The 13,866-nt window shown below is 35.9% G+C and overlaps 1 protein-coding gene across 1 annotated transcript; it reads left to right on the forward strand.

Moving 5' to 3' along the window:
* Positions 1 to 357: 357 nt before the first annotated feature.
* On the forward strand, positions 358 to 12,799 carry LOC149842103 (small ribosomal subunit protein eS19y-like). The gene is made up of 4 exons (XM_089998901.1): positions 358 to 521; positions 11,819 to 11,909; positions 12,035 to 12,218; positions 12,517 to 12,799. Exons 1-4 carry the CDS (start codon positions 438 to 440, stop codon positions 12,587 to 12,589), a joined length of 432 nt encoding a protein of 143 aa, XP_089855027.1. The 5' UTR covers positions 358 to 437; the 3' UTR covers positions 12,590 to 12,799.
* The last annotated feature ends 1,067 nt before the right edge of the window (positions 12,800 to 13,866 follow it).

The following is a 13,866-nucleotide window of genomic DNA, read 5'->3' on the forward strand; positions in this document are numbered from 1 at the left end:
TTAAATTTCATACTTGATATTGAAACTGCAAAACAAACGCTTTGCTCCCTCATATTTATATTTTATGTTTTTCATTGAAAATCGAGCTTTTACTAAATGGATCCTAGTTTTTCAAATTTGGGCCCATTATGGCCTGAATCAAACAAAACGTCATTCCTTCAACTACGAAAAAGAAAAGAAAAATTAAGTGAATGTGGTTTCTCTATGTTTAAATTTATTTTCACTGTAAAACATGAAAGAATAGAATGAGAATTACACCTGATCATTGAGAAACCATTCAGAAGGTCTATCCTCCCAAATCTTGTATCGGCTCAAAATTGAACCGACCCGTATTAAGACCCGCTTTCCCCAAGTCCTTGTAAGGTGAAAAACCCTAGATCTCCGTTAGGAGAGAGAGAGAGAGAGAGAGAGAGAGAGAGAGTCTGCCGGAGCAGCCAATGGCGACGGCGAGGACGGTAAAAGATGTCTCCCCACACGACTTTGTGAAGGCCTACGCCTCTCACCTCAAACGCTCCGGCAAGGTATCGTCTCTCTCTCTCTCTCTCTGAATAAAGTTCGATCCTGTCATGGATCATGTTTAAACGATTTGTTCTATTTGCTCTCGAGATTGGAGTGGATCTAGTCGATTTATTTTAGGGATTTTCGTTGTTTGGATTCGACGTTTCTTATCAGCGCAAACTGCTCGATGTGGTTTGGTTGTTGGTTGTAATGGTAAAATGATTTCGGTCGATTGAAACGGGTGGTGATTCCTTTATAGCTACTGTTCGTATTTGGATTTTGATGTTGATCTCATGGTTGTATTCTCTGGCACGCTTCCTTCTTGGGGAGTGGAATCTTCTTTTCCTTCGTTTTTCTTTAACCTGCGCGATTGTCCTTCTGCGTTTTTTTCTTTTTGGCTTCTTTTTGTTTGCTTACTCTTTTCGATCCTAAAACTGGTAGCTTAGGCTGCGATTCATAGCTTCGTTTTTGAAGTTGGGGACAAGTTGTTTTGTTTAACGGTCATTGGTGAATGGGATTCAGGCACACAATTTCTCTGTAACAACGGCTGAGGTTTAGGGTTTACTGGAAGAAACATTCCGAGACTCCTACTGTTGCTATTTAACATGGGGGTTGAGGTTTTCTGCGGTGTACCCTTTTGCTGAAGGAGATCTGATGCAGTTTTATTTTTTCAATTCATGTTTTATATTTTCTGTCGCTCTCAAGTTGATTCTCTTGAAAGCCGTGGACTTTTATTTATTGCTATAATTGTTGGTGCAGATGAGCTATCCTGCAATCATATATATATATATATATGTACCAGATAAACGACCCATTCTCATGGACGGAGCAATAAAGAAGAGGCTGATCGTAGGATCCAAACCAAATTCAAAATATATAAGATTTAAGAAAAAAAAGGAAATAATGCCTATTATGTGCTCCTTATTGCATAACATAAGAACCTTTATTAAGTCGTCATAGCCAATATCCCCCACCTCCAACCCATTCAAGGTTGAAGAAAGTAAGTGCTCTCTCTCTCTCTGACTTAAAAAACTTCCTCTTTACTAACCCAAGAAATGGAATCCCTATATAAGAATAATAAACCTACATCTTTCATTATGGATATGATCTTTTAGCAAATTGAAGCCCATGCTTATTAGATATTGAAATTTGGTAATTTTAAAAAATATCCATTATTTATCTAATTTGGCTATTTTTAAAATAACTAATTTAGGCTCAAATCAATCTCTGCCTACCTCTCTCTCTCTTGTTGTAACTCTAAAAGTATCTATAATTTAACTTTAGGTAACTTTAGTACATTCTATAATTTTAACTTTGGTAATTCTGGAAGAATTTTCCTACTCCCTCTCTCTCTCTCTCTCTCTCTATATATATATATATATATATATATATATATATGTGTGTGTGTGTGTGTGTGTGTGTGGCAACATGCACATAGGATTCTCTCTTTAATTTAATTTGGTTACTTTGTTTTGATTTTACTAATCTCTACCTACCTCTCTCTCTCTTGTTGTAACTCTAAAAGTATCTATAATTTAACTTTAGGTAACTTTAGTACATTCTATAATTTTAACTTTGCTAATTCTGGAAGAATTTTCCTACTCCCTCTCTCTCTCTCTCTATATATATGTATATATATCTATATATTTGTGTGGCAACATGCACTTAGGATTCTCCCTTTAATTTAATTTGGTTATTTTCTTATGATTTTACTAATCTCTCTCTTTTGTAATGTAACACATCCTATAATTTTTCCTAATTTCTTTCTCTTGTGCATGATGAGGGAATTATGACAAAGTATGTTGGGAATTTTAAAAATGACATTTGAATCCAACAAAACTTTCTATGTAATTTTTAAAAGGTATGTGAAGAATTTTTTTTGGGTGGAATAATTCCCCTTATCCATCTTTAAGAAATAGTAATATATATATATATATATATATATGATAGTTAAGTTATAACCATATTTAGATTTGGAAATATGCTAGCATAATTAGGAAGCTTATTAAAATTAAGATGCATGCTGGAATTATGAACTTTCACCTATAAATAGATGAGGGATGGTGGAGACTATCACAAATTTTTTGTCAATGGGATTATTTGTTGTTATTTCTCATTTTTTCTAGATATAGATTGTAAATTTCCAGTCATTGTTTAGATATTTTCGTTTTTGTAGTTATCTTTTGGTATTAAAGTTGTGAGCTTTCATAATGCTCTTGTTGCAACTTATAGCTATTTATGTTGCTTAATTGCAATGATTGGTGACTTGGTGGCGACTTGCTAACCATGCTTTAGCTGGTTGAAAGGATAGACTTTGGGTTTATTGGAGCAGGTTTTAATGGATTTTCATGCCAATTTGGGCCATGTAGAATGTGTTGGATGGAGGGTTTAAAAAAACCAGAATTTGCTTTGCATGAAGGAAATTGACTCTTGAGATCTGATTATGATGGATTTGTGAGAGGATAAGGTTAAGCTAAACTGATTCATCCATCCTCACTCTCTTCTAGGATGGTGGTGATGATGGTAGTGGTTGGTTTAGGCTTCAATACCCTTGACCACCATTCTCAAAAAAATGGAGTCCCCTTGGGTGGTTGCGGCATCGTTTTTTCCCAATTGATGGTCAGCCAATGGATGATCTTTGGCCAACATCAATCCCTTTGCCTGCAAGTGTTGTTTGAAATGTGATAGTGAGACAAGCGGGGTAATGTGAAGGGGTGATGATGGAGTTGTAGGCCAGTGAGTTAGTCATGTGGAGCGTGAGCAATGCTACTGCTTCATGGGGTCCATCTTGATCCATTTTCATGTTTTTGGATTCTGTTTGCTATTTGGATCTTTGTTTTGAAGTTGGATATTGCATCATTGTGTCATATCCATATTGTTAGTTAGGATAAGTCATTCTTAATTAGAAGCTTTATCAAAATTAGGAAGTTGGAGTTTGTTAAAATTAGAATTCTTTGTCATAATAAAAGATTTACTTTATCATAAAATTAGATTTCTCATATATAAATCAATGAGAGATCTATGGGAGCTCAGAGTGCATTTTGAGATTGATTACATTTTAATTTCCAGTTCTATTGAATCTCCAATTAATTTACTTGTTTTCCGTAGAGTTTGTTGATTTTCTAGATGTCCCTTGCATTTTCTAAGTAAATTTAGTTGTAGTTGTACTTGGATATCAATTAGCTGGATTTTAAGAGTGATCTTGATTTTTTTTCATTACTTTGTTTTCAGAGCATCAAATCACTTGCCTTGTTTATTACAATGCTATGCTTGTGGGAGGATTCATTTAGGAACTTGAAGTGTGCATTGGATGCTTGAAAAGTAGTAACATTGTAACATCCTTAAAAAATCCAACCTTTTTAAATGTTTTTCAAAACCCCAAATTTTAAGAAAATTTAAAAATTTTCTTTCGAATAAAATTTTACATGACTTTCAGAAGTGATGTGTCAACGAGTTCATCTGGGGCCATGTTCCAACCGTTCAAAATACTGGACGGCCCGCTTGAGCCCAAGCGCGAGCATATATTATCCTCTCAGTATCATATACCATATAAAACCATCCATAGATACAACACGATTGAGGTTATTACTTTATAGAAATTCATATATATTAAATGTGCAAGATGAAATTTATTTAAGGGTTAAGACATTTGAGGAGTTACGGAAATGTTGAGTTTTGCTATCACATTTTAATTTTTGCATAAAAAATGACAATATTTATAAATTTATCTCATTCCAAAATATCTACAAGTCCTTAAACGAGTAATGATCTAGAACAACAAGGTTTAATGTTTTACAAGTCTGTAAAAGAAATAATGTTTGGATCCCCTAGGGATCATAATAGGTAAAAGTGCCCCTTCAAGTGCGCATTACCCTGTCCTTCACTTTAATCCTTCAGCATGATATCTGTAATATTGTAAGGCATTAACAACGTACCCGTAAGAATTCCAAAATCAAACTTAAAAAATACAAATCAAGATTGTAATGGTACAATCATAGTGTGATTCCCATCAATTATAAAATGAGGGTCAAGGGAATCCACGCTCATCACATTCAATCACATTTCATTCATTCATAACCATGGCATTCATACATTCATTCATTCTCATGGCAATCATTCACATAAATGAATAAGTAATCAAACAATTCTACATTTAATTAGATAAGGTAAATAGGTCAAATCTCATTAACTGTATCCAATATGAAACACACACACATGCTTTTCAAACAAGTCAAGACATACGAGTTCCTCACAAATATAATTTATACATTCACGTTGCATATTATATAGAGGTCAGATTCTCATGTGACCATTCTAGCATATGATATATGCCCATGCTTTTCAAGTTAAATAAGACATACAATTAAAGCATTCACGTTCCTTTTCTCAGAGAAAGCATAAGCATGTCCATCTCATGACTATATACATCATTACATTTTTTGTAAGTAACTTGTCAATTCTCATGGCCAATATGCACCTCACATGCATTTCAATCAAGTCAGTGACTTGAATCATCCGATCAATCACATGACCCAATGCATGTCTTTTTCATTAACATGTATGCTCATATTCAATGACATTTGTAAACATTGAAAATTCTACATGTCTACATTTATATGTTTATTGACGTTATAAAAATGATTATATGAATCTAATGCATTCTTTCTCTTGATTATTTTAAACCCATTTGGTACAATAGAGGGTATAGCCGCCTAGAAACAACCATAAGAGTATTTATTATACTATGTATTTTTATTTTCTCCTATAGCTTAACTGGGTCTATCCCAAACATTCAATCCTGCAATGCAATGATTAGGAGATAGAGACAAAGTCTTTGTATCGGCCTATGCCAGTGTATGCCGTCCGAGCTAAAAACAAAGTGAATGACTTCTCTCACTTTACAAAATTTTTGGCCCTATAGTGTGAATCCTTGGGTAAGCATGTCCCCATAACTTTCGTGGGGTGGGGATGAAGCACACCTAATCCTCCAACGTCATTATACCCCATGAAATTTGTACCGCCTTTTCCTCTCCAAGGAAGATATGAGATTAGGACCAGACTTGCCAGTCAGGAAAGCGGGAGCGGGAAGCGTGGCACTTCCAAAATTTTAGGAAGCGAGAAGTGCAGGATGACTTACAAGCGAATTAGGAATCGTCTCAAAAGCGACCTAGGAAGCCAGGAGGAAGCGAAAAAAGAGAAAACAAAATAAAAATAAAAATGAAAATGCAAAAAAATTGGAAAAAAGGAGAAGCGAGCTTCCGCCTTCTCAACACATTTCGAAAGTGCACATTTTGCGCTTTCGAAACATGCTTCGGGGAATCATGCATTCCCATGCCCTATGACACTTCTAGTAACCCTGATCAGGACAGACCTAACCATCTTGTTGAGATCAGGACAGACCCAACTATCTCTGAGAGCCCGGTTTCACTGGCGCCTCATTTGGACCCGTAGTCTCAGGGTTATCTTTTATTAAAATCATAGGTCACATTCCAGTGCCATTACCTCATATGATAACCCTCTCATGCCCTTATGCATGATTCATTGACACATGCTTTTATGCATGATTTATTTAAAACATGCTTTCATGCATGATACATGTCATATTTCATTCATGCTCACATGCATGATTCATTTCACATTTTTATAAGCATGCATGACATACTTCACATATATTTATGATGCACAAACATTCATATCAGTCATGTATTCACACCATTCATGCATACATTCATTTCAATCATGCACCCACAAACATGTACCTGCAAAAGCACTCCATGTTCTGCTATTCTAAAGTCATGTTAAGGATGATTTTCGTACCATAATAAGAACACTTTTATTTTCATACATTCAAATCATGCTCTACATGATTTTCAAAACTATATTTCAATATTTGCGCGATGCTTCACATTATCCATACTCACCACAGGTAGTTTACTTGATTTTATAAGCATTGCATTCGTTTTCTTTTTTAATGCACATTGGCTTAATACCCGCTTTACGATACTTAGCATTAAGTATCGTATTATTTGTGTTACCTGCATGAGAATTCAATATTCGCATGGTATAAGCATTTAATAAATGTTTAAACTGAATTAGCACATGCATTTATGTACCTTTAATTACAAACATAAAAATGCATGAGCACTAACACAAAACTGAAATTATGATGTACGTATTAACATTAGTCAACTACGCATATTCATGCTTGCTCGCATTCATTTTTATGACACATTTGATACATAATCATAACCATGACACAAATGTGTATAACAACACTTCAAAACTGAGTTTTAAATACACATAAAAATGCATGAGCACTAACACAAAACTGAAATTATGATGTACGTATTAACATTAGTCAACTACGCATATTCATGCTTGCTCGCATTCATTTTTATGACGCATTTGATACATAATCATAACCATGACGCAAATGTGTATAACACTACTTCAAAACTGAGTTTTAAATACACATAATTCATATTTAAAAACTGGTTTTGAAACCCGTTTAAAACCACATCTAAATATGGATTTTTTCCGTCTTAGGCATTTTACCAAACACTTAGCATGTGACACAATTCCCAATGTATAAATTGATTTTTTTTCCAGAATTTATAACATGTAATACAAATTTAATTATGCTAACTCTAAATACATGGTCATTACACTAATTACTTAGAATCTAACATAATCATCTAATTAGGCATCTCAAAACCTATTTATGATATTACGCTACATTCACAAACTAACGTAACATTAAAATGCACAAGATTGCGACAAAAAAACTTAGATAGTTATTCTAAAAATTTAGTTAGATCCGATAAATAAATTTTGCGAAACCCAAAATTCCTCTGGGTTTCACAATCTACAACAAGGGCTAATACTCGAATGCGTACGCGTGCAACACCAAGAAACTAAACAGAGAGGCACAACAAGAGGTTCAACTGGAGTGTCTGAATGTTGACGAAGGCTCTACTGGTCTGCACACACTTCGATGTAGATGCCAGAATTGTCTTTCACAAAATTGGCAAAGGATAGGGGACATCGGGTAGGCGATTTCCCAAGAAAATCAATGAATGCTCCAAATCGGCAAAGGCTGGGCTGGTTGACTATGTTGGGCATCTCTCATGGTCTGCACGTATTTGTAGGCAACCCTATGCTGCCGAACGCTTTCCAATGCACAGTGTTTCCAAGAGGAAATCGATTTCCTTGGGAAAATCGATTAAAAAGAGAAGCAAATGGGGGAAGAAGAGGATGGCGATAATGGAGATGGTGCTGTAGATGATGGATGAGGCATAAATCTGTTGGGCATGATTCCCAATGCTGGGAATGTGCACACAACCCAATAAATTCTCAATTAGGGGGACTCGGCTGTGAGGATTTCTTCAAACAAAGTAATAGATTAAGAAAAAAATGAAGACGGAGATGAAGAAGAGGTTGGGGAACTCACTATGGCGTGGATACCAAGGGGATATTGCAGCATCAGGCACAAATCCTAATGAATCCTGCTGGAGTTGTGCACAAATTCCAAGACAGAATAGGAAGTGGTCGGCTATGAGAACCCCCCCCCCCAAAAATGGAGATTGAGGCAATGAAGAAGGAGAAGATGAACTCACCAAGGGGGGGGGGGTAAATCCCTAAGAAATATGTTGCTGCAGCAAGTGGCATGAATCCCAAGGAGTGGCTGACGCAAATCCCAAGGCAATAGGGAGAACGGGTAGAAGAGAACAAGGGTTTCACAGTTTTAGAAAATAAGAAGCAAAGAGAGAGAGAGAGATTTCAGCTCGAGTGAAGAGGAATAGAAGAGAGAATAACGGTTCGGGTGCCCTAGTGGGCCTCACCCTATTCAACTATCCCTTTGGGCCTTGCGCCCATGGGTGTTGGATCCGAATCAGTACCGGTTTGGATCCGGTTTTCACCCAAATCTCATTAAACCAAAAACCAAAAAAATAAAACATTCAAAACCCAACGTTAACTAAAAACTAATTTAGTTTAGAAACACTAAAAAGACTTAAATTAAATATTTTTAAACTAAAGAAAACATTTATAATTATTAAATTGGGTCCTTGCACCCATGGGAGTTGGATCCGAACCGGTCTAGGTTCGTATCTGGTTTCCACCCAAATCGCATTAAACCAAAAACAAAAAAGTAAAACATTCAAAACCCAACATTAACTAAAAACTAATTTAGTTTAGAAACAATAAAAAGACTTATTAAATATTTTTAAACTAAAGAAAGCATTTATAATTATTAAATTGGGTCGACCCATTGGATTCGAACCCACTTGGAAAACAAATGGAAGAAGCGGAAGGGAAAAGGTTGTCAGCTGCAAGTGGTTGTTCGATGGCCATCTAATCATAGGCCTGAGGTCCGGTTCGCCAATAACCTTCGATGACAACATCTCTTTGACAGAGTCTCCCTTGGAGATTGGCTCCTGGTGGGTTGGTTGTCAGTAGGAAGGAGAAGATGGCAATTGAGTAATGGCTTGTGGTTGAAGAACCAACCAATTGGGGAGGAGAGTGGTTGGTTGTCCATTAGGGCCAATGGCTGATGGATTTTGCCCTATTGCGTGAAGCTGGTTGGAGTGTGCCCTAACTGCAACAGTGAAAGTTGGTTGTCAACACTCTTGGGTTGTTGGATCCAAGTTAGGTGGAGTGTGATTGTGACAGGTGGTAAATAGCTTACAGTTGACTACAAGGTCACCGAGTTGTTCATGTCTAGACGTTTTGCTTGAGACTAGGATTGCAGCTGTGCTTTTAGTGCCACTCCTTGGGATGCGCTTTGATAACTTCATAAATGAAAAGATGATTGTATCACATTCTTCATGGATCTCAGAGTTATTCTCGATCTCAGAGACACTATTTTGAAATTTTGACAATTCTGAACCTATTTATAAGCTTTTGATTCATGTTCTCAAGCTGTCATCTTTCATCTAAGATCCTCTTGCATGCCATTAAAGTTTTTTGGTATACAATTAATGTCTTTCTTCATATGATCATAGTTTTCTTTAGATTTGTGTATATTGCTTTTCAAGTATTTGATGTGTGCTTCAAACATCTTAGCACAGGATCCTCCCTTGAGCTTTGAAAGATTACGATGACAAACAAACCGATGCTCTGATACCAATTTGATGCAAGAAAATCCATAAGATCATTCTTAAAATCTTGGAGATTGATACTCAAGTGCAACTGTGAAGCTTGATTATCTAGGATACCTAAACTATCTAAAAGAGCAGGAAATAATTGAAAATTAAGAGTAAATGAAAATGAAAATCATAACCTATGTCAAAACTGACTTTGCACTCTCATGGGTCTCTCATATATGATAGACGAGAATTCTAATTTTAACACTATTCAACTTCCTAATTTGATAAACCTTCTAATCATAAGATCAATTACATGTCCTGGATAATGATAGTGGGCAGGGAAAGACAAGGGCTTGTTTGCTGTTGGATTGTTTTTTAATGGCGGTAAAAAGAAGGAAGTGGAGATGTTCAGTTCGTTGTGAGCGTGCCACCAGAAACCCAACTGGTTGATGTCCTTAGGCGTCGCTGGTTTGGGATGTTTAGTTGGCAGGCACTAACCAGGTTATGACAAACCAGAAGTGGCTCAGATGTGATTATTGACAAAGTGAAAGAGGAATACCTTGGGGAGGAACCACATGTTCTGCGTGACTATCAAAAAGTTTGGTCAGTCGGCAGGTATGGCTGAAGTCGATCTGATGAACCCATCAGCTATACCATCATCTTCGAGCGTGTGCTTCAAGACTAGAGAGCGAAGACTAGAGAGCGTATAACAATTAAGATGAGGGGTTGAGGGTATTAAAAGGCATGCATATCATATCTAGTTTTTGTAGGACAACAATTTGGTCTTTTCCATATATGGATTTTGTTTTTTCCTAAGGGTAACTCTGTCCTCAGAATTTTACCCTAACACTTTACGTGTAATATAGTGTTTAGAGAGAAGACTGAAATCATTGATGATTGATCTCCTCTCTTCTGACATCTTCTTTTCTGTTCTTTTACTACTTCCTCTTCTTTGTTCTCTACTACTTCCTCTTCTTTGTTCTCTACTTCTAATTCTATCTTCCCCCTTCCAATGTCATAGAAATGTAGATTTACAAGTTTCAAGAGAGGAGGCCGTGCATTTTTTTATGGAGCTCTTTATTATTTTTGTTGTTGTCATTAGTTTTTTTTGTTATTTTGCAATTTTGCTTATCTTAATTTTTAAGATGTCGAATACACCAATATCTTGATAAGTTCTTGATTTTGATAAGCCTGTCATAAATTGGATTCTGGATCGATCCATTTGGATTTTAGATTGTATCCGACTCTCAATTTGCATCTAAGATATCATGAATTAATTAAAAGTATAGCATTCCCTGAGCCTAGCCTGAGATGCTGTCATACTAGTTTCAATTTGTTTTAATTGTAATTACATCATGCCCTTATATATTTTGTTAAAGTTTATTTGTACTGGATGTCGAAGATCGCCTTAGGCTTACCTGTCTGATTTGTAGTAGTTGTGAAAACATGGAAAATGAACAAAATGTAAAAGGTATTGTAATGTCAAAAAGTTCTATTTCATGTTCTAAATTAGGTTTTGCAGTATTTCATATGACTTGGAGCTGAAAAAACTCACATTTAGAATGTGGTGCAGTAGCCTTCCTTGAAAGTGATCCACTCAAGGTGTTCACAAGGTAGACTGAAAATTATTCTTGTAGAGTGGTATAACTTAAGAATAAATTCGTATTAGAAGCCAAGTGTGGAGTAATATGAGGAGGAAAGGAAAAAAGAAAACCCATGATTTGGTAACTTAAGATGTTTTTGGACTTCTATACATAGAAGAATGTAGAACAAACTGTACCAAATCTGGTGTGAGATAAGCTTGCCTAACTTGATGCTCTACCCAGTACTGGCTACTGGTCAATTACATGTGTCTGATGTTTATCGCTGATCCTGCATTCAGATTGTCTTTCCTTTGTAGCCTGTGCGTGTGTGAATGATGTGGTGAAAACGTTTCTGGTGCTTCATCGCTTTTGTGAGCTCCAAAACTGCCTATGCTGCCAACCACCTAAATCAGCTTAATCATGTATCAGACTAATAGGTGATCTAAAAAGTTGGCCTTGGATGAGGGTAGACATATTCAGAGAATATGTGTGTCTAGATGAATAAACACCTGAAATCATCACACTCAATTTTTGTGGACAAGCTGTTAATGTCATTAACTTTAAGAATCTAGAACAGGAAATTGAACGGCTATCGTCTTGTCTTTTTGCTATGATAGCTTAATCTTCTATATCATTATTGGTTTTGACCAGATTGAACTGCCACACTGGACTGATATTGTGAAGACTGCAACTTTCAAAGAGCTCGCACCCTATGATCCTGATTGGTATTATGTCAGAGCTGGTAATGGCCTCTCTCTCTCTCACACACACACACACACAACCAATTGAAGTATTTGATATGCATATCTGAGCTTATATGTGCCATATAATTGTTATTTTATTTTATGTTTTTTTTATTTGTTTTAGCATCTATTGCAAGGAAGATCTACCTTAGGCAAGGCATCGGTGTTGGTGGCTTCCAGAAGATCTATGGTGGGCGCAAAAGGAATGGGTCCCGTCCACCTCACTTCTGCAAAAGCAGTGGGTCTATTGCTCGTCACATTCTCCAGCAGTTGGAGAAAATGTCTATCATTGAACTTTATCCAAAAGGGTTAGAAAACACTACTACTCATGGTTGTGTTTTGGAAACTGAAAAGAATTAAGTTGGCAAGTTGGTCCAGCCCCGCCTCCCCGCTATTCCCTGGTTTAAGTGTAAAACATTAAAAAGTTTGTTGAATTCAACAGCTGGATTTGCAGAAATTAGGTGCATGAATTTTCTTTTTCAGTTAAAGGGAAAAGCGAGTTGGGCGTTAAGGGTTGCACCAAAAGTGGTTCAACACTTCTTAACAGACCTCTTGAAATTCCTTCGAGTTATTCTTTAACCGGTTCTCCATGTTCTCCTTTGACAGGGGGAGGCGAATTACATCAAGCGGGCAGCGTGACCTTGATCAGGTGGCTGGCAGAATCGCAGTCGACGCCTAATGCTCTCATGTGTGGCGAAGCCTTCTTCATTTTGAATGTTTCATTTTTTAGTTTTGTTTCAGTTTTTAGGAATAGTAAGGCTTCCAAGTACTCCGTGGATCAGGCATGTTGATCTGGATCAGTTGAAGTGTTTGTTGATCTTATCTGAGATAGCTCATAATCTTCCCTGATAAATAGTCAACGTTTTAAGCCATCTCTTTTCCATCTACACATCAAAGTTGTTCACAGGTTCTTTTTTTTGGGAGCTTTACCATGGAGAGAAGCAGATCAGGTCATGATTCTTCTCTCTCTCTCTATATATATATATATATAATGTGTGTGTATCTTTTACCTGTTTCTATTTTCAGGCCTGATTTTTCAAACGGAAAAGGACCATACTGTATGGCAAGTATGATGCGTTTTCTGAAATGCCTTGCATTTTCTCTACTCTCATATGTTCAAAACCGTAGTCTTGTTTTAAAAAGACCTTTTTATCACTCGCACATGCGATTTCTCAAATATATGTGAATTTTCTCTCAAATGCAACTGTTTTCGTAGAACAATTTTTATTTCTTAAATTTGTATCTTTCTGATCCGATGTTGAAAACTTGTATTTTTATACTCGTTGAAAAGCTGAGACATATATTTGTAACTTTTTTATTTTGAGTTAGAACAGAAAATCTCTTTAGGGTTTTCGTTTCTGAGTTTCAAAACTGGAATAGAAGCATGCTCGGTCGACTGGAATAGGCGTGGTTGCTCCTTTTTTGTCTCTTCTATGTTATTTTTCAGCTGCATGCTCTTAAAATCGAAAAAAATATAAAGGCAGATCAAGATGTTAGCTTTAAAATGTCATTGAGATCACCTTGATAGATTATTCGGTTATTTCAGTTTATAGAGCATCCTTCTATTTCGATTTTGAATCTAAAAATGAAAACTCTAGAAGGGTCTTTGGCTCTAGCTTTAAACAAGAAAGTTATAGCTTTTCAACGATCATAGAAATGTAGGTTTTTGGCATCGTAACAAATGGATAGCCTTGAAAATAGAGATTGTTTTGCAAAAAATATATATGCGATTTTTTCTTAAATATATTTGGAGTTTCTCTTATATATGTGATATTTCTTGTAAACATGTGATTTTTGCATATATGTTTTTGCTATTTTTTTGTAAATGTAAATATATACATAGTTCGTCTTATATATGTGATTTTTTGTTCATGAAAATCATTTAGGAGAAAATTGCATGTTTATTAGAAATCACATATATAAGAGAAAATCACATATATTTAAGAGAAAATCACA

This window comes from Nuphar pumila, chromosome 3 (assembly GCF_984573655.1).
Source record: "Nuphar pumila chromosome 3, dmNupPumi1.hap1.1, whole genome shotgun sequence".
In the NCBI taxonomy this organism is placed as follows: Eukaryota; Viridiplantae; Streptophyta; class Magnoliopsida; order Nymphaeales; family Nymphaeaceae; genus Nuphar; species Nuphar pumila.